Consider the following 27,702-nt stretch of genomic DNA (forward strand, 5'->3'; position numbering starts at 1 on the left):
CTGGGCATGGAGAAAAGGACCCTGCAAAGCCCCCAAACCACAGCTGGACCCTGCTGTCCCACCAGCCTTGCTTTGGGGTCCAAGGAGCAAGGAGGATTTCGGGGTGTGCCTTTGGGAAGGTGAACACCAGGATGCCCAAGCAGCAGGAGATGGGAGCATCCTCACCAGGATCTCCAGCACTCCCTGATGTCAGGGCTCAGCTCAGATAAAATCATCCTTTCACAGGCTGCTTTGGGTTGGAAGGGGCCTTAAAGATCATCCAATTCCAGCCTTCCACAAGAAAATTCCTTGTGCTGCGTCCCCCCTGTTCAGAGCCACGTTCCCCTGTGCTTGCCTGCCCCAGGGAGGGACGGAAGCCCACCCTGACCCCAGCCAGCCCTGCAGCAGGCAGAGAGCTTGGGGAATGTCATCTCTAATGCCCTGAGCCCCAGGGGGGCTGGTGCTGCCATTTGGCAAAGAGCCCTTGATGAAGTGACTCAGTGAACAGAAACCAAATCCTTCATTTCCAACAAAGCCGTTTCCAATCCGCACAGTGACGCTTTGTGCCAACGCCTCAGATGAACAGCACGAGCCATTAGGAAGATATCAGACTTAATCTTGCATGCAGCAGGACTCTTTAAATGCCACAGAACAGGGGGTTTAAACAGCTCTTTGCTAACTTTAATAACAGAGTTTACAACTGAAAAGCAAGAGCAGAAGGGGGAGGAATTTAGATCAGCGCAATGTAAACCCAGATCAAAAATGAAAGGTCTTGACTCCCACTGTTCTTATGTCAGATCGTGTTTGTCAAAACAGAAATTAGTGCTGAAACCTTGTTTGGAATAAAAATTAGGATGCAGTTTCTATGAAACACGATGAACTTTTTAACTGCCAAGGCACAAGGGGCTCTGGTTGTTTACCTTCAGCTCCTGGGGTACAGGGGGCAAAACACGAGATCCTTTCCTTCTTCTGCTGGGCTGAAGGCTTCAATTAAAATCAGTGCCCTGGTACAGCAGGAATCCGAAAAATTACCATCTCCAAGTGCTGCTTTCCCTGTTCTTTTTGGTCCTTTTTCTCCATGACAGGGCTTGGAGAGCAGCCTGAACTCCTGACATTTATCCCAAATGTGTGTGAGAAGCCTGGGAGCTGCCTGGGACCGCGTCACCACACAGCTCCTGGCTGGCGGCAAACTGTCCAACTCTGGGAGAAATCCACACAGAGACGTTTCACACAGCTCAGGATTATCTTGGCAACCGAGTAAACTGTGAAAATCACTGCAGCTCCTGGAAAAATCTGCCCTGCAGCCAAGATTTGCCAGTCCCTGTGCAGAGCGCTCCAGGTCAGGCACAAGCAGAGGCTGGGAGCTCCTGAGCTGGGCTCTGGGCTTAGGCCAGAGCTCCCTGTCTGGCCTTTAGCTTCTCCTGCCAGCCAAAAAAGCAGGAGGAATTTTCCTCAAAGCATGAAAAGAAAGAGGGTTTAAAGCAAGGGAAATAAGAATGGATTTATCCACCGTGTCCAACGTGGTGTCTCTGCTCTTCCCAAGCACTTTGCAGCAGCCATCCATCCACCTCTCCCCTGGAATGGTGCAGGAACATCCCCACCTGCTGATTTCTTAACATTTCCTCCAGCACTCACCCCAGGGATGGGCACTGGAGATGAACTCCAGCTCCAGGAGGTGCTCTCCAGTGGAAAATCACTCTGCTCCCATTGCAGGGATCAGATGTCAGGGATCCCCAGGACAGGGCTGGAACCACTGGTCCAGCTGACAGAAATTAAACAGAAAGTCCAAATGGAACTGGGAAATGGGTTTGCTTTGTAGGGAGAAAGAAAACTGCTCAGTTAAATCCACAATCACCTCATTACAGTCCTTCAGCTGCCTGTGAGTGGTACCTACTGCAGATGAAGGCAGAAACACCAGACCTGAGCTCCAGCCCTGCCAGTGCCTTATTTATTGAGTTTTTTGTCTGGGAACCTGATAGCTGTAACACAGAGTAACTACATTCCCTTTATTTAAGGGAAACTAAACAAATTACAACTGAGCAACAAGGTAGCAGAAGCCAGAGATAGAGAGGACAAAGAAGTAGTCCTAGAATTAGAAAAGATCTATTTCTTTTTGTATCAGCACATTCTCTTGCAGAGTTAGGGAAAAAAAAAGTCCATTAGCTTTTGAGCAACCTCATTTTTCTCTGCTTTCCAAATAAACCACTGCACCTACACTTCAGGGACCTCATCAAAAACCACTCCATGGCCAAGGTTATTTTCCCATCTTCCTCACATTAATCTTCCTCACTCTCCTCCGCAGGTACTGGTCAAAGGGTCACCCCTGAGTGCTCTCCATGCCCTGATGGGCAGCAAAGGCCACCAGGCAGGGTCACAGGCAGCTCTGTCCCTGTCCCTCAGCTGGGAGCTGCCATCCACGGGGGTCTCGGGGTCACACCTTGTGCCAGGCCCCACCTCACACCCCAACAAACCATCCCCCATCAGCCCAAAACACAATTTCCCCCCAAACCAGCCCCCATCAGCCCAAACCACAATTTCCCCCAGTTTCAGTCTCTGTTCTGTCTCTTCCCCTTCCCCACCCTGGCAGATTCAGCGTTCCTGAGATGCTGGCCCTGCTTTGCAGTTACCAACTCTTCAGCTATCCATGCCCTGGCTCTGGAGATGTGGATTTCCACAGAGCTCCAGAGGAAAGAGGGATCCACTGGAATCCCATGCATTTATGAGCCACAGGACGTTACTCACACCATGTCACCCTCCGAGCTTCACACCCAAACCAGCTCCAGCCCCCATCCTGTGCTTGCAGGGTGCTAAAGTCACATTTCCCCCAGCCAAGGAAAGGTCTGGGGCTGATCAGTGCCTGAAGAGATGCTAAGGACAGCAGAACAATCAATCCTGCACCAAGCTGGGAGGCAGCAGCCCCCAAAGCTCCACTGCCAACCCGGGCTGAGCCTCCCACCCCGAGCACAGGAACTTTGAAGGCTGGCATGAGGGAAATCACCCAAACCTCTGGCTCACACCACAGCTCAGTCTGCTTTTTGTTGCCAGCAGGAGAGCTCTCCCAGGCTCCTGGGAAGTGCTAATGAGTGCCAGCTCCACCTGCAGCACGGAGCAGCCTCGGCATTTGGGCTGCACAGGTAAAGCTGGCAGCAGACAGGCAGCTTCAAGTGCTGCCTTTTAGGCTGCTATGATCAAATTTAATAGAGTGTGGTTCCAGCTGGGGAAGAAATGGCTTTTTTGGATTACAAACCACTCATGTTTTTCAAATATCAATTTCCCCTGGAGAATTAAGGCTGTCGTTCAAGCTGGAGCAGCAGTGGCAGCTCTGCCCTGATCCAGTGATGGGTGGGAGACACAAAAGAGAGCTTGGGCTCATTTAGGGATGTGAGAGGCTGGGGGGAACAGGTTAGCAATGTCCTTATTAAGCACTGGGAAAAAGGAGAAGAAAGGTGTTCAGCACAAAACTGAATCACTTGTCACAGCACCAGCCCCTCAGATAAGTTACTTCCTTCAGAGGGATGGGAGAGCAGACACGTGATAAGCACCTATTGCCAACTGATTCTTAAATATTTAATACTTGGCAGCACTCCCCAGTTTAATCCTCTTTCCCCCCAGTTCCTCCAACCATCTTTCAACATTTAGTGATCCTCCAACAAGCAGCTCTGCTTCATCCCTGCACGACTCCAACACCTCCTGGAGCTCAAATCAAACTGTTCCTGTTCCAAAGAGCCAGGGAGGAGGGGAGGCTCGCCTGAGGCTGGCAACACCATCCCTGCTACGGCAGAGACGCTGCAAATCCGCTCTCCACGTGCCTCCCATCTGTCTCCCGTGACACACGGGCAGCTCCGTGGGCCACGGAGAGCTCAGCAGGAAATTGGAAGTGATAATCGTTCGAATGCTCCTCTGGGAAGGAGCTTCCCTCCTGCTCCTGGGCAGTGGGGCTCAGATGCCGGCCAGCAGAGGCAATTACTTCTGACAAAGATGGGTCATTTGACAAGGCAGGAGCACTGCTGGGAGGAGCAGTTCAGGGAGGTTAAGCACAGGACAACAGCTGGGGCAAAGCACTGCTGGTGCCTCCCTGTTCTGGGTGTCTGAAATTAATTTTGGAGTGGTTAAAGGTAATCTGATTATATTCAATTTATTGCTTCTCCGCAGACCTCCTGGAGGACCCGCAGCATTTAATGTGAGGGGTCCCAACAGGCCCATTAAAGCAAACACACACGTCCTACCTGCAACTATTATCCTGCTCTGCCAGAGCCACAGGTAGCAGTTAATGAGCAGAGCTGCTAATTCCCCTCACAATTCAAAGGGGAGATGCTTCATTACAACAATCAGAAGAAGGTGCCCTTCTGCCTCTCACACACGCTTCCCCAAAGTGGCAGATGTGTTATGACAGCACAGCCTGGAGCTCCTGACAGTGATTTTCCCTCAGATCTGGATGGGCTCTGCAGAACAGGCACCACGTAGGAGTTGGGGCTGTAAAACCACTCATCCCTGCCGTGGTTTTATCCACAGCCCAGCCCAGCCCAGCAAACATCACCTCCCAGAAATTATCTGGCCCTTTACAGCAGCCCAGGTGGGAGAGAATTCAGAGATGAAGAAACCGAAGCACCCTTTGCCTCAAAATGAACAAACAGATTAACTGTGCTGGTCAGTATGGGGCCTGGTCGCCTGCTGAGAACCCATGAGCTGAGCCTGGAACCCTCATAACCATCCATGGAAGAATCTGAACACATTTTCTCTGCGAATGCAGTGGGCCAGGAGAATGCAAATGCTCCATTACCACCAGCACAAACACATTAAGGCACAGAACTCCATCACTTGGGACCATCTGTCCCCGTTCTTCCCTTTCTCTCCCATATTGTTAAAGTCACACCAACGAGACCCCAGCTGAAAGCCTCCAAATGCTCTCCAGTATGCTGCTTGACAGGATTAGATATCAAAATAATCCCAGCAAATCGGGGAAACAGTCAGGGGATGCAGTTCAGTGAGGCCACACGGCGCGTCCTGCCCGGGGGAAGCACAGCGAGCCGTGAAGCAGAAGGAAGAAATGGTGAGGCAGCGCTCAGGAAACCATTCCCAGGCTGCAGCCCAGGAAATGCAGCTCACACCAACCATTTCCACTCAGAACAACCATTTCCAGCTCAAATCAAGGATTTCCAGCTCAAATAGAGGATTTCTGGCTCAAACCAACCATTTCCAGCTCACACCAACCACTTCCAGCTCAGACCAACCATTTCCAGCTCAGACCAACCATTTCCAGCTCAGACCAACCATTTCCAGCTCAAATCAATGATTTCTAGCTCAAATCAACAATTTCCAGCTCAAATCACCAATTTCCAGCTCAAATCACCAATTTCCAGCTCAAATCACCAATTTCCAGCTCAGACCAACAATTTCCAGCTCAGACCAAGACATTGGAACGTTGGAAAAAGGAGCAAAGCCCACCCCAGGAAGAGCAATAATGCCTCACACAAGAAAGGGCCCAGAGCCTCCCTCCAGCAGCATTTGGAGATTGCAGAGGGCCCAGCAGGAGGAATGTGACCTGCAATTAAAGCTGGGGAGGTCTGAGGCTGCTCAGCCTCCAGGGGAGAAGGCTGGAGGAAACTGGAGATGCTGCAAAGAAGGAGAGGGTAAAAGCACTCAGCACATCCCCAGGGAGAGGCCACAGAGTCACAGCTGAACAAGGCACAGAGAGGGGTCAGCCACCAGGACCAGCTGTAAGCACTGAGGCAGAATTGCCTGCCAGGACCTTCCAGCTTTTAGGGAAGCACTGAAAGACCCCTGGGTGCTGGTTCTGTGTTCTGCCGCTCCCTGGGATGAGTGGGAACTGCAGGTCTCCAAAAAGATGCTCTGGAGAGGCAGCAGAGCGATGCTGAGGGAAGGAAAAGCTCCATGAAACGTTTCCTGCTGGCTCCATCCCCTGCAAACCTTCCCCAGAGCTCCCTTAGTGACAGAGAACATCACAGCTACAATTTGGGATGTACACACAAAAGTCAGGAAATTAAAAATGCTGGTTCCCACAGCAACCAGGATGGAGCCTGCCAAGAGAGAAGGAATGTTCTAGCCCAGGCAAAAGGTGTCAATTTTAATGCCTGGAGGTGACTTCCACTTCCAGCTGCCTGGAGGAGAAGTCCATGAAAGCTCTGCACTCCGGCACAGGCAGACCTTGATGCTCAGGTCCTTTGTTCCTGGGTTCCCTCTCTTCCTGGCAGACACAGCACAGACTGGAGCTTGGAAATGGAGATGAACCAGAGCTGTAAACCCAGCCCTGAACACTGGGATCCCCCACTTCAGAACTCAGGGTTTGTGTTTTCCCACCCCAGCTCTGGGAGGAAACCAGCCCAGAGCAATCCTGTGCTCAGAGGAAAGCACTGTGCAGAGAAACAGGAATAAATTTGATGCTCTTAACCCTGTGTTTGTACCTGAGAGGTAAATTCTGGGTTTATTGAAATTAGTAGGAAACAACCTCTGCCTTTAGAACTTTCTCTTGAAACGCTTTCATTTTCCTCCACTGAACTTTTTCTTCCCTTTTGGAGCTGCATATAAAGTGTGGTAGGGTGCAGAAGTGGTGTTGGGAATAAAACATCACAAGGAGGATGAACAATTTTAGTCAGTCCAAAAAAAAAAAAAATCCTCGCAGTGTTTCACACTGATGCCTCAAGCAAAGGCTGAGGGATTTCCTTGAACCTCCAAAAAAATCCTCTCCAGAGACAGGAACAATCCTGGGAGGCTAAAAGGAAGCACTTTGTGAAAGCATAAAGGTCTTGGAGTGACAAATGCCTGCCACAGCATTCTGAGCACACAGAGCCAGCCCCGAGCAGGGACAAATCTGAAAGCTGATGTCCTGAGGGAGGAGGTTAAACCCACTGATTAAGTGAGATAAGGGACTCCTCTCCCCAAAAAAGGCAGCAGAGATGGAAAAAAAAAATCAGAAACAAGCACCTGGAGAAATTACAGAGGAAGAAATTCAGTAGCAAGACCCATTTGATATATGATCTCCTGGAGGTGAATGGAAAAATGTCAAAATCTAACACTAATCCAGATGAATATCCAATGAGATACATAATGAGGGTGGAAAGAAACCTCAGCAGCAGCACAAAATGATGTGATAAAGCAGTTAAGTTCTAAATGTGAAATCCAACCCAGCAAAGCCAGTTTGGAACCTGCTTAATTTCTTCTGAAGTTTCAGCAGTAGAAACCAAGTGAATTAAAACCAAAGTGGGGTTTTTTGCTGTATAATTTCCATCTCCTCTGAATAAACAAGAGAAAGCTAAAACACAGAGGGATAAAGGTAGAAACCCATGAGTCTCAAGATATTTCCAACATTGAAAGGCATAGCTAAAAGTGTATTTTTAAAATATTCTTAACCTGCTCTGGATTTTAAGTAGCTCCTGGTAGTGCAGGGGGTGCTGTGGCTGCAAACTCCTCCTGGAATAAAGCTGGAGCCAGAGAGGGGTCAGGCTCTGATCCCAGGGAACAGGGACAGGACAAGAAATGGCCTCAAGGTGTGCCAGGGAAGGTTTAGGTTGGATAGAAGGAAAATTCCTTCCCTGAATAGGTTATCAAGCACTGGACCAACCCCACTCCATCCTATCCCATCCCATCCCATCCCATCGATTCCATCCCATCCCATCGATCCCATCCCATTCTATCCCATCCCATCCCATGGATCCCATCCCATCCCATGGATCCCATCCCATTCTATCCCATCCCATCCCATGGATCCCATCCCACCCCAGGCTCCCAGTGATTCCCAGCTCCCTGGAGCGGGTGCTGGATGTTTGTTCAAACCAGCTGGAAGTGCCAAGCCTCCAACTCAGCTTTTGCTGTGGAGCTGCCACCAAAGGCTCCTAATCCAGAGCTGGATCTGTGAGCAGTCCAACTCCACCCACCCTCAGCTGGCTGCCTTTTAATCACACGCTCAATATCTCTGAAGATTAGACAATTATTTCCGCATAATTAGTGTCCAGAATGAGGCACAGGCAACATCCATTATGGGGTGCTTAAAGAAAATATTAAAAGAAGGAAAAAATCTTAAAGAGGAGCTCACTGTGTTTTAAAATACACCCAGAGCCTGAAAAAAGGATTAAAAAATAGCTCCAGCCTGATTGTTCCCTGCGTGCTGTGCCACGGGGCTGCTCACGTGTGGCTTCCTCCTCATCTCTGCCTGCTCCTCTCTCAGCAGCCCACAGAGGCCCCACAGAACCCTCCCCACTCCCAGCTCCACGCAATTTTCTCCCTTTCCCTGCTCCCGTTTGCTGCTCTAATGGCTGTTTTTCTGTTCCTTGTTTTGTTTCCTTCTGCCCCGTTTTGCTGCGCGAAGCACTCCTGACAAATCCCAGGGCACTCTCTGCTCCTCCCAGGCCTCATTAAGCTCCAGCCTCAGCTTGGGGTCAGTGCGAAGTGCAGGAAGCTGCTGAGGAAGCTGGGCTGATGGATGGGCTTGGGGAGATGAGGTGGAACTCGCCCAGTTTGCTGCCAGGGCAGGTTGGGTGTCCAGAGTGCCGCACTCTGGGCTCTCCCATCCCAGCCCCTCCACCCCCTTCTCCTTCCTGACTTCATTTCTCTGCTGAAATGCGAATCTAAGATGAACGCACTCTGTTCAAATGACATTTTCTCAACAGTCACTGCCCTGCCCAGCCCCAGAGCCAGGGTTCGATGCCAAGGTGGCCTCATTTGGAGGCCACTCTTGAGACACTGGGGATTTTTTCCCGTTAAACTTTTTAAATGAATATTTTCAAGCTGAGAAGTCAGCTGAGCCACTGTAATCAGCTTAAACCCCTGCTTAGGGGGGGTTTAGGGTCCAGCAGAGCCCTGAAGTTTGAGCCACCACTGCCAGCAGGACCCAAGGTGAGAGTGGAGTGGGGACAGATCTCCTGAAGGGTTAATTAGCTTGGGAGTGATCTCAAAACAGGGGAAAAAACCCCAAAACAGGGATTAATGTCAGCTCCAACACGCAGCCAGACTCCAGTGAGTTTGGGATTTGGAGGACATCCTGATTCCCTGCTTCCTGCTGCCAGGAAAGAAGTTTGTTGCTGCAGATTTCACTGACATCAAAAGACAAAGTCAACTCAAAATGCCCTCCTGAAAATTATTCATCTGGGGAACATTACACATGAAAAAGACAAAAAAGATGATGATGCCAGGGAGCAACAGAGTTCCAGCAACATCTTCATTACAAGGTATTCTTCTCTTTAAAGAGCCCATGGAGCCAAGCATCTAATGTCATGTGCAATAGGCAGCAGGCATAATTCAGCACAGAAATTAAGAGAGCCATTATTGTTATTATTATTTTAATCACATAAAAGGACTCTCCAGGGTTTTGCAATTTTGTGATCACAGGGAAAGAGACCCAGAGACAGAAAAGGTGCAGTAAGTGATTGCACAATTGGAGGTTCCCATTTCTCTTCTGGTAGCTGGGATATTGCTGAATTAATATTTTCATTCAATTATCTCTGTTATACATTCACAGACCGACTCCTGCTGCTTCTAACCGAGCTGGGTGTGTTTGCTGCCTGCTAAATCCTGGAGAAGGAAGCAGCTCTCTGGGGAATGCTTGGCTCAGCTGGCCAGACTGGGGGCACAAACCCTGGCACGTGCAGATTCTGGGGTCCAGCACCTGAGCTGGCAGCCCCAGAGCAGCTGCTGTTAAAAGCTGCTCTCACAGGAGCTTGGGGGTGTTAAATCCACCTGGGATTCCTGGGATTTCCAGTGGATTCCTGGAATCTCCACCCAGATCTGAGCCTGGCAGGTCACAGTGCCACAGGGCAGTGACAAAGTCTGGTGGGATTTGCCAGGCAGAACAAACCTGAAGGTTCTGCACCTCAGGACAATCAGCTGGGTCCTTTCCAGAGGCCTCTCTGGATATATTCATGTGGTCACTGCTTTTCTTCCCCTTTTTTTTATCCTTAGAGCCAAACCAGCCCCATTTCCAGGCAGCTGAGGCCAGTGACCTCCTGTCCTCAAAGCAAACAGCTCAGCCAAAGTCTGAGCCCAGCACACAAACACAGCCACGGCTTTTCCAGGAATTCCTCCAGCCTGGGCCCTGTCACCAGGCAATCAAACATGAGAGCCCTGCTGCAGGGTGAGGTGCAAACACCTGCAGAAATTCAGTCCAGCTGCTGGCAGAGCTGTGCCACCCCTCCTGCTGGCCTGGCAGTGCCCTGGCTGTGACAGCTGGCATCAGCTGAAGCTACACAGCCTCACTGTGCTGCAGAAATTCAGCATATGCTGAGAGGAGCAATGGCTGCAACGGGGCAATTCATGATCTCAGGCATGATATCGAGTGGGGAAAGAGGGAAAAAAGGGGAGAAACCTGGCTAAGGTTTGCTATTTTTAAACTCAAATTAATAAACCAACGTGCATTTAGGTGGTGAGAAACGCCTAACAGCACAGCAGGGTTCCATATTTACTTGCTGTCACTGATTTCAGAACAAATTGGCTCAGGGTATAAGTCAAAGAAAGATTCTTCTGCTGCCAGCACTGCACACTTCAAGAGATATCTGAAAATCAGGCTTCTCACCTTATCATTGTTAAAAGACTGTGCAATCAAAATGTAACTGACAATTCAGCTGATGCACGAGCAGAACGAGATGCCAGCTCACCCTCCCGTAGCTACAGAAGCTCTGTAAAGCTATCAGGATTTTAAAAACATTTTGTCAGAAAAATAAGTGGCTCTGACAGAGCTGGGGAGTGGGCAGAATAATAATCCAGTGCTCTGGAGCTCAGGGTGACAGGTGCATTTCAGGGGCTGTGGCACACAGAGCTGCTGCCCTCCCCAGCAGCCCTGCTCCCAGGGAGCCAGCCTCTGCCAACACCACGGAATTTCAGCCCTACAGCACCCAAGGCAGCAGGGCTGAGGTGTTCAGAAGGGTTAAAATAACTGCAGCAGCCCTGGGAGCAGAATTTGTACCTGCAGATCTCCAGCCTCACCCTCAGCCTCAAGCTCAGCTGTGCCATTTTCCTTAAATGTTCCTAAACCAGCTCGTTTGGGGTCTGGTTTGAGCAGTGCCTGGCGTTCTGCAGACAACCCTGAACCTAAAATTAATAAATAATAATCAAAATAATAAATATAAATAGTAAATATAACAATAAAATTAATTCATAATTAACCCCCCAAGCTGTGCAGCCTTTAGGAGTCACTGGAACCTTGTGATGTGGGGTTTGCTCCTGCAGAGATCATCCCCCTGTGGGGCACTGTGCCCACTCCCATGGCACCATTGCCAGGGAAATCATCCCACAGCTGAAAGCCTAAACCACGTTTACCCCACCGGAGGGCATGGGCTGGGCTGCTCAGCGTGGCACTTCTTATCACAAGCATCGCTGATGAATAATTAATGCTGATGAAAGGAGCACAGCTTGTGGGTTTGAGGAAAGGGCTCTCGAGCTGCAGTGATTGTAAATGACAGCAATCACAGGAGTTCTGTGCAAATAAACTCTGTCCAGAAACGTGGGAGAGGCTTGATGAGAGAAACAGGAGCTGGAGAACACCAAGCACCAGCAGGAACATGAGACCAGATCTCCAGATCACAGTCCAGGAGAGGAGGAATGCTGGAAACACCTGGGAAACGGCGAAGTTGGATCTCTGGAGAGATTAATGGGGTTGGGGATCCAAGTTTTCCTACCTAGGCAGGAAAGGGGGAGGGATGCTCTGTCCTGGCTGCCAGGAGAAGCAGGACACTCTGCAGGAGCAGAATTCAGAGTTCATTTTTACTCCTACTTGGACTAGAGGGAATATTTGATCAAGAGCAGCTCCCCCCAGGCTGAGGCTGCCAAACTGGAGGCTCCATGTGAGCAGCAGCACATCCACAACAGCAAATTCACCCTTCAGGAACTTGATTGCTTCCCATGCATGCAAACACTCTCCAAAATAGCCCCAAAAAGGTTCCTCCCCTCCCACATGGAAGCAGCTGCAGAGAAATCTCAGCTTAATATTGACATTTCCAGCCTGGAGAGCACCCAGTTTGCCTCTTTTCCAGCTGGAGTCTGGGATAAAAAGCCACTTGGTGTGACAGGAGGGGGAATGGGCAGCAATGCAGGGCCACAGTGCCCTGTCCTGGTTCCTCAGAGGGACAGAGGGCTGCACCAAGGGATTGCCTGATGCTGCCCTCCTTTAGAGGCACAGCCAGGAGGAGGAAAAGCCTATTAAAAGGCTGAAATGTACCATGTAGCTGCTTTTCTGCAATTGTCTGCAAATCCTCGTGCTCCAAAGCATTTTTCTTGAGAGTGCTCACAGGCACACTGCAAACAAGCATAAGTACTGTCAATTGTTTTCGCATGATAAATGCATTTTAAAGCTTTCAATATTTTTGTCTGTTTACTGGCACACTCCTTGAGGAATTTTGACAAGCTTGCCAGAGTGGAAGAGATGCAAAACGCTTCAGCTTGCTCTGAACTCCATGCAGAGTCTCCAGTAAAGGACCTGGCTGTTGCTGGAGGGGGCTGAAAGAGCAAAGCAAAGGCCAAACCCACCCAAATCAGTGCTCCTGGCACAGAGGGGCTGGCCAGGGGCAGGGGCTGCTCACACCCAGCCTGTGACAATCCCAAACCTCCTTCCCTGAGCCTCCACAAGGGTTAATGGGCATCCTTGCAGCCCAGCCAGCTGTGAGCCAGATGTGCCTCCCCACGCCCCAGCAAAGAACCTGTCCCTAATGTCCCATCCAAGCCTGCCCTCTGCCCCTTTGAAACCACTCCTGTCACTCCAGACCCTCATCAATGGTCTCTCCATCTTCCTTGTCCTCCCTTCAGGTCCTGGAAGGCCATAATCAGGCGACCCCAAGCCTTCTCTGATGGTGTCAGAGACACCTGGTGCCATTTCCACCTTCACATTTCCCTTGCCCACACCTCAGCCCCCAAAGCTGAGCAGGATTAGGGCTGGGGTCTGCACGAAGCAGATCTCCGCAGGCTGAAAGCTCCCCCCAGGTCCTGGAGCTGATGTGGAGAAGGACCTGGGCACCTACAGAGCGCAGAACAGGATGGGAGTGTTCTCCAAACCCTCAGTGCCACCCTCTGCAGTCATGGGTAACCTGCTCAGGGAGGAACTCTGCTCTGCCCCGAGCTGGAGAGAACTCCAGGACATAATCTCTGCACACACATCCCCTGGAAAGGAGCCCAGAGGCCTCTGCACAGCAGGAATTCCCCAGGGATGGGAAGGGAAAGGAAGGGCTCCTCATGGCACAGGCAGGGGCTCAGGGAGCAAAGCAGGGAAATGCTCTGAGTGCAGAGCAGCAAAAAGACAATTTACATCCCCAAAAGCCAACAAATACCTCAAAGCCACAACAAGTATCCCACCAGAATGAGCCAGGGAATAGCGCTGAAAGTGGCTCACATGAAAAAAGGTAATCTGCTAAAGAGTAAAATTATACAAGCCAGTTAGCACAGAGTATAAAGAGCTTTTAATATTGATTCGCTCAATATTTCATGGAATTCACATCTTGCTCAACAGTGGAGAAACGAGAGAGAAAATGCTCAATTTGGTCAGGTCCTGAAGCCTACAAGCCCAGACAAATAGCAGCATTGTCAGCTCTGGGCTGGCTTCATGTTTTAATAAAGACACTTTCATTTTAGCACATTTGGTGCTGGCTGTGCACAGAGAGGAGCCCCAGGCTGGGACTGGGAGCTGCCTGCAGGGATGAGGTCCCAGCCCTGGGACAGGCACAGCACGTGGAATCAAAGCCTTGCATCTCACCAACAACGAGAGGGACGGGGTCAGAGCTGTGACAGACACCTCCCTGCCCTGCAGAGACAGGAGCTGCCCTGCACATGTGACTTCCAAAGCTCAGGAAAAGTGGAATTGCAGCAGCTGAGCCCCACTCACCGAACATGTTCCCGATGTGGCCGTTCTTGGTCAGCGGGCGCAGCTCGTTCTTCCCCAGGGCATACTGCTTGTAGTTATCCCAGGCAAACTTCATCATCTGGGAGGGCAAAAGGCAGTGAAAACAGTCAGCACAAGGGAGAATTTCCACACCTGAGCTCTGGGAATCCATGGCAGTTTCCCACTCACTGCTAAACCCGTGGCCTGTTAATGCTAAAATCTGAATTCCCACTGAACACCAGGAGTGGGGCTGCAGCCAGAGGTTGGGAAGTCTCCAGCTCATCATTTCTGGGGAAGAACCTGGCACATCTCCCACCAAAACCCCACATTTCACCTTGGCCCTGCAAACCACGTGGGATTTGTAAAACGCTGTCTCCATCTCTGAATTTCCAGCCTTTCTCAGAGCGTATTTCAGAATGTTGTTAAAATGGGCTAAGAATGTAAGGCCAAAGCTGATCAGTGCCTAAGTACAGGGAGGAACTGATCTTGGGGACTGCACAGGGGTTTTCATTCTGTTAATTGGCAGAAAACATTCACAAAGACCAAATCCATGACGTTTTGTTACCTCCTCTCAGAACTCCACAGGGCTTTCTTCAGAGAGCTCTGCACAGGGGCTGGGTGATTTCTGAGCAACCCCTTCCAACTCAAACAATTCCTTTTGGGATGTTTGAGCTGTCCTGCCCGGGCCCAGCACCCTGACCTTCCCCTGAGGGCTGTGGGGCAGTGCTTGTGCAAGTTCCAACACACACACACACATCCCAGAGCAGCTTCTTCTGTCCTCCTGCCCCTCTGGGAGGACAAATTAAACATGCAAGTGTCCTTTCTTCACCTGGGAGAGACTGGGACTTGTCAGCTTCCAAGGAGTGCCTTAAATGAAGCTGCCTTTTCTAACCCCCAGCCTGGCTCTGAGCAGCTCCAGCCCCAGCACTGCACTGACCTGAACATCCTTGGATTCAATCCCTGGCAAAAAAAGATAACAAAGGGGAAGAGGGGGCTTCAGAGAACCAGCCATGTTCTCCAACAAAGATAAGAGAAGTCTGAAATGCTTCCCTCAGACCAGGCTTTTGAGGGAAAATGGCAGTTCAAACAAAATCCTCGCTGCACAGAGCGCTCCTGTCCCGTGCCTGCAGCAGCGCTGGCTGCTCTGTTTCAGGATCAGAATCACAGGTTCCCTTGGCCTGAAATTCCTCCTGAAATTCCTCCTGTCATCTCAGCTCTTACTCTCCCCTCCAGCTGTGTGTTTCACAAACCCAACATCACAAGCCCCTGGCAGTATCCTCCTTAATTAGCACCAAGCCACATCCCCAGATTCCCCCCTCCTTTTTAAACATCAAGCTTCCAAAGTAAAGTTTCCTGGAGCTGTTCAGATGGAGGAGGATAAACATTTGCTGAACTGATTGTTAACACTCGGGCTCCAACACCACCAGGAGATGGAATGCTGGACAAACAAATAAAGGCAATTTGGGGTTTAAAAACTCAGTGTGGGATGAATTAGTCAGTGGAGAACTAAATAATGACCCAGGGAGGGGGAAGAACCCCTCCCTAAAATGCACTCAAACATGTCCCAGGCATATGACTCGGGGTGCTCACTTCATTTTTGCCAAATCTCTTTTTGGGTTTTTTCCCCCGGTGGCAGCAGGTTCTAAATGAGAAGCTCTCATTCTCCATGAACACAACAGGGTGAAGCTGTGAGGAGCTCTGGCCTCTCTGTGGGCAGTGCAGAGCAGTTTTATGTGTCAGAGCTTGCTCCTGGAGCTGGCAGCAGGAAGGATGGTGTTTGTCAAGCATTTCCCACAGGGAGCAGCAGGGCTCCTGCACCACGAGGAACCAGCCAGGCACCTCCTGGGCTGAGGATGGGGACCCACCCTCCTGGCACACAAGGGAGCCTGGACACGCAGAGGATGTGGAAATGATTCTGTTTCCTTCCCTAAAACTCCTAACACTGTCATTCCGAGTCAGCTGCATTTGAAGCTGAGTGTGAAATTTTAAGTTCTTTCCTTCCCTCAACTTCTTTAACCCCTCCAGTGCAGAAGGTCCAGGGTGAACCCTGGCACAGCTCCCTGGGGGTGCCTACAGACACCCCCATCCCAGGGAGGGCATGGAAACCACCCAGGCTTCCCTTCAGCCTCCAACAGCCACATCTCCAGGGAAAATCTCCCCTTTTCCTGTCTCCTCACCAAGGAGGGACAGCCTGAGGCTGCCCAGAGTGCCCCATTCCCCCAGGATGGAGCCAACACGTGCACCCCTCACCTGCCTCTTCAGCCACTTCAGCTGCCTTTGCCACACTGCGCTGAGAATTCCCCAGCACACATTTCTGCCCCAAACTCTGCCTCTGTTCAGCCCTGAGCTGATGCTCAGGGCATGGCAGTGCTGCCTCATGGAGCTGCCAGGCTGCCTTTAGGTGAAGCACACGGCGCTGGCTGCCTTGGAACCCTGCAGATTTTGGGAGGCAGGATGCAGAACGTGGCAGCTTTTCATCTCCCAGCATCCCAGAGCTTGCCTCTCTCCACTGACGGCTCCAAAAAGCAGCAACTGGAAAAGGGTGAAGAGCCAAGACAGCATCTGCACCACTCTGCTCCCTGCAGCTGCCTCTCCAGGCCAAATTTAGCACCTCAGCTTCCAAAGCACTGGAGGGATGCAGCATCCTGAAAGAGGGGGCTCCACATTCACAGAGATTCCAAATTCCAGGCTGGAAGGGAAGGATGGATGCAGGAGGGAGGGGAATGTGCGTGGTGAGGTGTTCCAGGCTCATTTCTGATGAGCCACCAGGATTAGAAGTGAATATTTTATGAATTCTGGTCCTGACACATTACAATACATCAGTGTTAACACTGTGCCATTTTGCATTTGAAAAATGGCACTGGAACCACAAAAATTATGGAAATAGATCCATAATTTCAGATTTTGTTCTCACCAGTGAGCCATCTGCCACCTAACAGACAATTATCTATTTGGGCCTGGTATTCTAAGCACTCTGGGTCTCAACTGATTTATAGCAGAGACTTCCAAATTTATAAGTTAATTTGTCAGATTGCTCTTTCTTTCCTTTCACCTGTAAGTCACTTGTTACTTTGGAGAGTTTCAGCTGCCCAGCCAGACAAGCCTGTACTAAAATCAATTAGAAATGACAAAACTGACCTCTGAAAACCTGCGCTATCATTTTCACCATTTAGATCCCTATCTTTTCCTGTGCTTTGCTCCATCCAAACCCAAAAGGGACCTGGCTTTCAAGCCCACCTGTGTTTCACAGAGGCAGCAGCAGAACAAAAAGCATTTAGAGGATGCTGTGATCCAGGTAATGAGGAAATGGGGCTCGGGATAAAAACTTGACCAAGAAAGTGTTTTCACTTTGAAGAGATGTGCAAATCTTTAGCACATTTAATAACTAAACCACTCCAAATCTCAGGGCTTATGGACTTGCAAAAAGCAGAGATGAGAGGGGAAGAAAAGAAGAAAAAGCTCCCCCACAATCACTTGCCCTCCTTTTGTCAACAGGGAAGATTTCCAAAGGCAGAGCATTCCCAAACAGCTATTTGATTAGTTTTATCCATCTAGACTGAGATAATTAGTAAATGCTTAAAAGATGAAATCTAAATATACCAACCAATCAGCCCCTTTCAAGCACTTCCAAGGAACATTACACAAAGCCATTATCTACACAAGATAACCACTTCCGTGGCTCTTCAGCCTCCTTCCTTCAACTTCCCTTCAAACATTCCCCTATAAAATATCAAAGAAATTTCCAGTTTGAGCCAAAAAAAAAAAAAGAGAGGGCAGGGGGGTGAGTGTAATTTCAATATTTCTTTCTCCATTGTATTCCTAACTTGTTTTTTCCCCATCTCTCTTCCTTTTCCTGCAGCTGGAAGCAGATTATTTGTGCTGACAGTTTCCAAAGTTCTTTCCCACCTTTAACCTTGCCCCACAGTAGCTCTGTGCCACTTTGGGTCTTTAAGCTGCAATAATGCCATCTATTTTGCCCTCCTGTATAAAACATAATTTGCCAGATGAGAAGAAAGAAAGAAAAAGAGGAACTGTCAGTCTTGTAGGAAGAAGTGTGCCTGAACACATTGGGATAACTCATTTCTGTTTGGAATAATGGATGCATTTTTCCCTTATCAGACTTGCATAAACCTGTATAATTCAGGATCTGCAGAAAAGGTAATGAAACAGCATCATGTTTATTTTGTGTTGCTGCACATGGAGATATAAATACCCAGGCAAACAGCAGGGCAGAATGCTATAAAAAGGCTGGAATTCATTTGAAAACCTTTAATAGAAAGCTGAGCAACTTCTCAGGTTACTTCTGTGGGCCCGTGTCCCTGGTAATGCTTTTATGTAACAGCAAAATGATAACAAAAAGGCTGTGTGCTCACTCCAGAGCATGGAGATGTTCCATTTAGGCAGACTCTGATAGCCAGAGCCTCCCTCTGGCTGCCTCTAACAGCCTGGGAGCGCAGAGCAGGAGGAGCTGCAGCTCCAGCGACGTTACCAAGCAACTCCCACAGATGGACACCAACATTGATAATCCATCCTAAAGTAATTACACTTTATAATTAAAGATTACAGGAAATCCAATAGATCCCAACAGGAACTCCAGCAGTTCCTGGCTAACCTGCCTGTTTTCCAGCAGCCATGTTCTCTCCTGCCGGGATGGAGCACTCAGGAACTGCAGAGATTTCCATTTAATGGGCCCTCAAATGTGGTAATCCAACATCCCCTCTCTCCTCCCACTCCAAATCAAACTCATCCCTTTAACTGATGGCCAGGGGGTAAAACCTGAGCCTGTCACTCCAAAGGAAAGCCAGGAGAGCACAAGCCCAGCCCCAGCTCTTTCCTCCCCACTGGTGAATGACATCCTCTGGGCAGCTTCCAGCTAAAACACACTCAGAGACTGGGCAGGATGGAAATACCCAGAGGGCACTGGACACTCTGAGCCTGAGCTCACCTGGTCCATCAGGTTCTCCTTAAACACGAGAAAAAAGCTCATTTTTCACACCCAAAGCAGCAGCCTGGGCACAGCACTCCTCCCTGGGGCTCCACTCTTCCTGGAGGATTCTCACCCAAAATTTCCATCCCTGTCAGCTCCTGCCTGCAAGCACACCAGCGGAGAGTTCAGGGGGAGATGGCAGATAGAGGAATTGCTTGCTACAGGCAGCTTTATCTGAAGTAAATGTAAAGGAGCAATCCCAGCAACAGGTGAGTGGGGCTTTGCTTTGATTTCTTTCTGGCAAACTCCTGGCAGCTCCTTCTCAAAGCTGCATGGGTGGATTTTTCTGCCATCAGCTGCTACCACAGCTCACCCTCTCTTGCACAACAGCCAAAGACATTGCTCAGAAAACTGATCTCCATCACTGGAACAATGGGGGAATTCTTTAGAAATTGAAGACATCACCTTCCAGCGAGTCACAATAAAAAAAAAAAAAGTTTTAAGCTCTCCTTGCTGTTCCCAGGCAGCCAGGTCACTGTGTCTCCCTGCCCAGCATAATCAGGGAAAAGCAGGACAAGAAGCACTGGGAGGACAGAAAAAAGCACTGGGAGGACAGAAAAATGCCCAGCACAGAGCAGCCCAAGGTTGTCAGTGTTAGTGGCAAGGACAGAAATAGAACTCAAGAGTCAGTCCCTGCTAGGAAAGCTGAATGGGAGAAAACAGCTCAAACCACAATTAAACTAACACCTAATTAAATTCCTAATGCAACTAGATTTAACCGTGTCAAGAGGGGGAAAAAAATAAAACCCTTCTCAGGCTATCTGAGGCACTAAACCCCAGCTGGATCCAGCTGCATCTAAATCAGGAAACATGTCAGCAAGAGCAGTTGATTTTGCAGTTAGCTGTGTAATGAGATGCTGGCCTGGAAGAGGCTGACAATGGTTTTGAGAACAAATTTGCAAGTCTAGACCAAAGCACGGGGTGATTTAGTGGAGACATGAGGGAAACTGCAGCCTCCTCTTCCTTTGCTTCCCAGAATCAAAGCTTGGGGAAAATTCTGATGGGAATAAAAGGAATTTGTGTTCCTGGCCACCCTGACACCTCAGTTTCATGTTCCCTGCGAGCCCCTAGGGCTGATCAGACTCAGGATATTCCAGAGCACAGCCAGGCTGGCACTGCACAGCCTCACCAGCAATAAACACAATAAATACTCCTCCTGTCCTCAGCTTGTCACCACTCAGGCACTGCTGCCACTGGGGTAGGGAGATGGCAGCAAAAGGCAATCCCTGAGCTCCAGGTTGCACCTGCCCAGGGGAGCTGACCCTGTTCAATCTGAGGGGCAAACACAACTCCTGAGCTGCTGTAGGCACACAGGACAGCGGGAGGACCAGAGAGCCACCAGCACCCATTGTGTGACACTGCTCTTTGCATTTCTTCAACTCCATTTCACTCCAGGCTGGACAGTCTGGCTTTTCTTAGGGACTACTATTGCATTCCAGCACACTTAAAGGAAAGAAAAGTGGGGGGAAAAGTACTTCCCTAGTAATGATGCTCCTTCAAATGTCACCTCCGAGTCCCCTCCTGGGTTTTGAGCCTGCAGCACAAACCACACAGGAAATTCCCTGAGCTCTTAAGATTTTGGGCACTGTCTCATTCCTGCAGGCTGCCTTGAGGGCTCTTCCATTTCAGCTACTTCCCTTCAAGCATGAACAGCATAGGGCTTTGTAAATCCCTAATTACACACAGACTACAAATTCTCCTTGAAAGGGCCCAGCATTCCAGGTGAGCACGAGCAAGAGCTGAGCAGGCAGGCAGAATCCATCAGCTCCTCCCCAGGATCCCCCCACGCTGGATGGGAAGGTGGATGGAAACACAAACACAGGATTGTTTTTACAGACCTGCATTATGGCAAGGGAAGGTTTTTTTCCTTTTCCCTACAGATACCATCTGCACAGAATTCTCATTTCTGGAGAGCCACAGCCCAAGGGGATGCTCAAAAGGAGCTGTAGCCATAAGTAACTCAAAACACTGCAAGGAGAAGGAAGGAAGGAAAGGAAAAGGTGTGGAAATATTTTGCTTTTCTTTTACAAGGAAAATAAAAAAAGAAAAACCAAGTCTCTAGAACATATTGGGCCTGTCTGTTTGACAGCCTGTAGGACAAATGTCAAACAGATCAATAATGAAAAGAAACAAAACAGAGAGGAGAGGAGGCTTTGCACTCCTGAGCCTTGGGTGGGGGAGGATGGCAGGAATCCTCAGAGGGCTGGGAGGAGCAAACAGGCTCCAGAGCTTCTGTGTGCAGATCTGCAGGGAGCCATCCCCAGGCAGGGCAGCAGAGCCTCCCTGCCCAGAGCAGGAGGGGATTTGTGAGCTCCCTGCCTGTCCTGGGTGGGATGGAGACCAGGATGGGTGCACCAGAGCTTCTGGGGAGCTCCCACCCCAGCAGCTGCACAGCCAAGGGAAGGTTTCCAAAGCATCCTCAGAGACAGAAAGTGAGGATCAGCCCCGCACCCAGCACAGCTGCCAGAGACAAAAGGAGCAGCCCCGTGCCAGGCTCCCCCAGCCGCTCGGCTCCCCCATCCCAGCCTCACTCCCCCGGTCCAGAACCAGCAGCTGAGCTGCCTCTCCCCCAGCACCCACAAGGTGTGAATGGCTGCTGACACATGGATGGCTCAGGGGCCCAAAACACAGCGCAAGCAGATGGGAGAGCTGAAGGGAAGGGAGAAGGGAAGGAAAAAAATGTAAATACAGGCCAAGAGTCATCCTGCATCGCTCCTGTTCTGCACTGTGAGAACGGATTTAGGGAGCAGGAGGAACATCTGTTTGGAAACTGCCTTTGTCTCAGTCCAAATGCTGGAACAGGAGAAAGAGGGAGGCTGAGGACTGCCAGCACACCTTGTGCTTCATCTCACACTTGGATGGCTTAGCAGGAGAGATCTGGGAGGATGAGTTTAGTTTAATGATTTCTTGCTGGTTCACCTGCTCCCCATCTGTCTTTGTAGTCCTTGCTCAAAGGGACAGATTGGAGCACTGCTGTCCTCTCCCTTTTCCAGAGTTCCTCGTGATTGGAACTTCTGAAGAGAGGAACAGAGCAATTCTCAAGTATTAAGTAGTCAGCTGAGATTAGTCCAATAATTTATCACAGGTAATAGCTAATAACAGACACGAGAAACTCACTCAGAGCCTTCCTAGAGCCACGTGTCAGAGCTGTCACCTTACAAAAGTGGTGCAAGAAATCCTTGGACCACAGTAGCAAATTTATTAGCCAGAGGCTGATAAACCCTTCCAAGAGCCCCAGAGCCCACAGTAAATCATCACAAAGCAGGTTACGAACACCGGATCTCTGATGAAAATTAGGTTGGTGGGGTTGGTGTGAGAACAATGTTAGGATTCAGCTGGCAGGATGGAGGGGCCTGGCCCTCCCTGGGCCTGACCTCCCATCCCCAGAGCGATCAAGGCTGGGCCCTGGCACTGCTCCAGCACTGCCATCACACTGCACTGGCTAATGGGCTGCTGACAGAATAAAGCAGGGAACGGCAGCTTCGGGCATCTGGGTAATAAACTGCAGAAAACAGCCATAAAGGTTCATCAGAATTAGAGGCAGGAGGCAGCTCCTTGCTCACAGACTCCACGTCAGCACCCACAGAATGCTCAGGCCTAAGGAATGAGCCTCCACTCACCAAATCCCACCCTAATACTCAGCTCAAAACTTGATTTAAGCCTTTGAAAGCCAGAAATGAAAGAAGCAAGAGAAGAGAGCTGCCTATGGCTTTGTCCTATGCCAGCCAGGGCTGAAATCAACCTTTTGAATTATTGTGCTGTGCAGCCACCAGTGAGGGTGGGCAGAGCCACAGCCAGCAGCAGTGGTGTTCTGGTTGTTTGGGCTCAGCAGCACAAACCTCTGAGAGATAAGATAATCAAACACAGCCATGGTGGTTCAGCAATCCTGACGTGGTCTTGGTGCTGGAGAAAGGCCTTCAGAAAAGCCAAAACAGCACCAGAAATCAGCCACGGGTTTGTTTGGGTTCATCAGCGCTGCATTCCAATGTAAATACGTGTCCTTCCTAGAAAACTCCAGAGAAAAACGAGGCTCATGTGGAAGGAGAGCCAGAAGCATCCCTTTTCCACTGGAAGTATTTTATTTGTATTTGATCCTGCTGGCTAACCCAGGCAGCAGGAGGGTTTCAGGATGGATGAAACGCGATTATTCTACAATTATCCTTTGTTACTTCTCAAAGTACACGGTTCTGCACTTCCCTCCCTGCCCAGGGAAATCATGTTAACACAATTAGAGCAAGAGCCCTGCTTTAAACACGGCTGCTCGGACGCTGCTAACACGGCTCCAATTCTCAGCACAGACAGTCTGCAGAGCCATCCTGCTCCATAAATCAGCAGCAGCTCTGTCACCGAGTGCCTCTGAAGGGAAGGGACACTCTCTAGGAGGAACACTCACTGTATATCATCCTCCTGTGCTAGTGCTGCTGGCACGAGATGCTGCAGGATTTCTCCATCTCTTGCATTTCATATTCTTTGCAGCCTTGTTCTTGCAATATCTCAGAGAGGAAATCTAACAACAGCTCTAGGGCCACACAAGGCAAGTATTGGAGGCCAGATTAGAACTAATGAGCTCCTGGCTCCCACTCAATCCCAGCCTTTAGAACAATTAGCTCAAATAAACCCAGAACCGTTTTCTGCTCCGCTGTCGCCTGCCCGTCCTCCCCGGTACCTCCTGAGCTGGAAAACCTCAATTGGCTCTGACAGAGGGGAGAGGTCACAGAGAAACCAGAGTTCAGCACAAGCTGCCAGCAGGGGAGACGCCCAGGGTGCCCCACAGAGGGAGGTTCAGTGCAGGGTTCCTGCTGCGGCACTGAGGAACAGGCACTGGGGTCAGGATGGGGCCTGTGGCTCACACAGGGGACACAGAGGGACACAAGGATGGGGAGCCCCGAGCTGCCTGATGGCTCTAAAGAGCTTCCATTCCTGGAAAGCTGCACCCTGTTACCTTCCAGCCCAGGGAAGAAGGCCCAGGAACACACTTCCCCTTTCCAAACCTGCTGCAGATCCCTCCTTGGGCTCCACAATCCCACAGGGCACTCTGCAGCTCTGCTGTCAGCAGCAGGAGATGCAGAAGGGAAGCACAGCAGTCACTTCAGCTTAGTGCAGCCTCGTGCTTTACTCACGCTCCAGTGTCCTGCTGGGGAGTGCTGGAGTGCCCAGGAGGAGCAGCTCTGCTGCACATTTGCCTGCTGGATGGGGATTGAGCAGCGTGTGCCCATTTCACAGAGGTGCCACCATGCATCTGCCCTCAGAGGCAGAACACAAAGGGTCCTGTTTAATTCCCAGAGGGTGCTCTGCCCTGTTAGCCAGGGCACAAATGAGCGCCATCCTGGCCCATAAAGAGGGGATGTTTATTATCCAGCCCTGCAGCACAGCTCCCAGGGTGCCCTGCCTCCTGCCATGCTCTGGGTGCATCGTGCACAAAGCCCTCACATTATGTGCAGCTCACAGACACCACTGCCCACGACAGCTCCTCTGGAGCCCTTCCAAAATGTGGTGTCAGATGATGAACTCAAGTGCCAGGGGACCCAGAGGAAAGACAGCAATCATGGCAGCGTGTGCTCCTCATGCCAAATCCACTCACAGCATCCCCTGAAAAGTATTTTTCTGGGGAATGTAAATGTAGTCTCTTCCTTAAGTTCAAAAATCAGAATGCTCCCAGCACCAAGATCTCCCCTTGCCACCACTGGAGTGAATTTTCCTTCCTGCCTTCTCCTTCTGACAGCTCCATTTCAATTTTATATTCAGGTCAGTCTCTCATTTAGTACTAAGGTACATTTCCCTTCCTCCCTCTCAGCTGCCCCATCTAAAATCTGAATTGTTTTCAATACTGAAGAACGTATTCAAAAACATCAAAATGACAAACAATCTGTACAATAACAGAGTCACAGAGTAAACTAAACATGATGGATTAGCCTCATCTGGCAAAGCCTTGCATACAGAACCAAAGGAAAGAACACTTAGCACGAAAATCTTTCTCCCATTAAGGGGCAGATTTAATCATTGATTAAAAGTTAATCATGAGTCCATAAAAATTTTGGCTGGGAAGATGGAATCTTAATGCAGGTGACTGCTTTTCAGTAAATATTTGAAGACCTGGACGTGCTGATGGAGGAGCAGGGAGGTTACAGCAGGATGTTACTGACAGCTCCCCGCAGGCTCCATCCCCCTGCCCTAACCCCATCTTCCCATCCAAACAATTTCCAGGAGCTGATGTGCATTTCCTGAAGTGATTCAGGGCAGTGCAGGTCCTTCAGCAGCACAGATCTGTGGGCATCCCAGAAAGTCATTTCCCCCCGCCCAGCACTCGCGCTCACTCATCACCCGCCCGCCAACAGCTCTGCAGTGCTGGAGCTGTGTGCTGGCTGTAAGTGGCAGTTCAGAAACCAGTCTAGCATCAAATTTAGTTGTTGTGGAACAAGTGCTTTCACTGCTAGACTTGGGGAGAGAAGAGCAAATGACTGCAAATTGCAGAGCACTCCCAAATTCCAGCCCTCAGCTCGGGAGAGCTGGGTCAGAGCGAGCTCTGAGGTAGCACTGAGGCAAGCAGCTCTGCAGCACTGATCACAGCTCAGACTCCTGTGCTCTGCACTCTACCAACTGAACAAATACATTTTTACTCAATTAACTGTATCCCCTACAGCTAAAACAGGCTCCAGGTCAGGTCTAAATTCTGTTTGCGTGAATCCACCGGAGGCTACTGAAGCAAAAAACCCACCTCATGCACCATTTGTGGGATTTCCACTACAGTACCCCTTTCACAGGTTCAGTAAATAAATGCATGAGGAGCGTGGAGCAAAGGAAAATTCCAGCAAGGCTGGAGCCAGCCAGTGCTTCAAACCGCAGAGAAATTCTCTCTTGCAGAGGTATTTCTACCCCAGAGAGAGAATTACAATCACAGCACATCTGACTGGTTTGAGACCATAATTCCACTGCACCACAGTAAATATTTTACAGAGAACTGGTTTCCTTACCCCCAGCAGCCAGAGCAAGTCTGTTGGAAGTGCCTGGGTCTCCATCTGCCCAGCACACAGGATCAGACCCTCCCCACGTGCCTCAGAGAGGAGATGGGCACGGGAGGAGCATCTCCAGCTGGGCTGAGCGTGGTGCTGCTCACGTACAGAACCACGGGCGGATTTCACGGCTGGCCTGGGGTCTGCTCAGCCCCAGATCACAGCACTCAAAGGCATTTGCTCCAAATGTGCAGACTCAAAGTGCACAGTGCAGGCAAAGGGAGAGGGCTGACATCCTTTCCCTGCTGGCTGTGGGAAGGAGATGGTCAGAAATGACCAGTGATGGGATCCACAGCCCAGCTCAGCCTGAGAGCTGCTCTGAGCTCTGCTTTTGGCAAACTGGTGATCACAGCCTAACCCTGGGCACCTGAGAGCTCCAGGAGACCACCCAAACCCACACAGGTGTACCAGAGACAAGAGCACCAGAGCTGAGAGCTCTCCTGGCAGGGGTCAGGGCTGTGGCAAAAAAAAATTCAGGAGAACCTGCAGCATTTCCCCAGCCCTGCCCCAAAAATGGGCAATTTTTTCACTGCAGTTACAGCAGTCAAAAACCACACAAAGAGAACTCAGCAACCACCACCAAGGGGCTTTCAGCAGAGGCTGAGCTCCTGATAACATTCCTGTCTGCTGCTAATTACCTTTTAGTGATAAACTGTCAAGATATTTGTGTTCCAAAGCCTGATCCACCTGCTGATGTGCAGAGTGATGCAGGATAACTGTGTGAGTTGGTGCCTCTTCCCCCCAGGGGCTGATTTCTGAGAGCAAATACATCTTTAGAGCTGTGTTAGAAGGGGACAGGGGACAGCCAGGTGAGGCAGGGAGAGGTGGAGATGGCAGGAAAAGCCAGGATGAAGAGAACTGCACTGTGAAACAAACAGGCTTTGGTATCATCAATCCAGAGGAAATGAACGCGGGTGTCAGACCCAAGGGGACAATCCCTGCCTGGATCTGACACATTCCCTCATTTGAAAGGGACAAAAGGCACTGCCAGGTTTGGGCACGATGCATTCCCACACCTCAGGCATGGAAATGTGCCTTTTGCACCCAAAAAAAGAGAAGAAAAATGAATAAATCTCTCCCTCTGTTCCCATTTCTCTCACATCCCATGACTGAGCTGGAAGTATTTAATTATGAACTTTCTGCTCTGCCTCGTTCCAGTGGTTGTCTTTAAGCACTGGTTGATATAAAAATTGTTTAAAGAAATGCTCTTCCCTGTCTCCCCCCTGCTCCCCCACCTGTGAGACCCAGGAGTGCATCAAGGAGCAGCCTGTTTGGCTCCATCCATCATCAGCGAAACTGTCAGCTCAGCTCCACCAGCAAAATCTTTATTACTGGTTATGATGCAGAAGGCAGGAACCACACGGTCTGATTTCCTCAGATCTGAGGCTGAGTTTGCAGAGGCAGCATTTAGAGGGGAAATAATTTTGACTTTTCCCTGAGCCAATTTGATCTGGAAATTGTTGAGAGCAAATAAATATGGAATCCCACTGTGGAATTTCTGCAGTCACTCTCCAGCTACAAACACTTCTCTTTTTTTTTTTTTTTCCCTGAGCATCAGTGATTTGTATTTGGCACATGTAAAAAATCAGCTAATCCCCAAAGCCATGCCTGACTGATCAATTACACAACTAATACCTTTTCCAGAGGTCATCTTAAGAGATGAATAATCCCTTCCAAAATTTCCCAACCTGCAGCATGGGGACATTTGTTATTTGGCTTTCTGCAGCTTTCCTGGAAAGGTCAGAGTGCCCCAGCCCTGAGCTGCCCACAGGAACACACAGCAGTGGGTCCCAGACTGTTCTCCAGGTGACCAACGACCTTTAGCAGCAAAAGCTGTGCAATACAGCTGCTCTCTTTTTTTATTTCCAAGAAAACAACTGTTAACTGACCCTGGACTTGTTTTTATAGGTGAA

The 27,702-nt window shown here is 49.9% G+C and overlaps 1 protein-coding gene across 1 annotated transcript in view; it reads right to left on the reverse strand.

The window, feature by feature from the left end:
* Positions 1 to 27,702, reverse strand: part of MAN1C1 (mannosidase alpha class 1C member 1) — a 50,934-nt gene that overhangs the window by 18,622 nt on the left and 4,610 nt on the right. The window contains exon 3 of the mRNA XM_030964759.1: positions 13,796 to 13,892. Coding sequence (XP_030820619.1) covers positions 13,796 to 13,892 — 97 coding nt within the window. The remainder of the gene's footprint in view (positions 1 to 13,795; positions 13,893 to 27,702) is intronic.

Source organism: Camarhynchus parvulus, chromosome 23, assembly GCF_901933205.1.
Source record: "Camarhynchus parvulus chromosome 23, STF_HiC, whole genome shotgun sequence".
Lineage (NCBI taxonomy): Eukaryota > Metazoa > Chordata > Aves > Passeriformes > Thraupidae > Camarhynchus > Camarhynchus parvulus.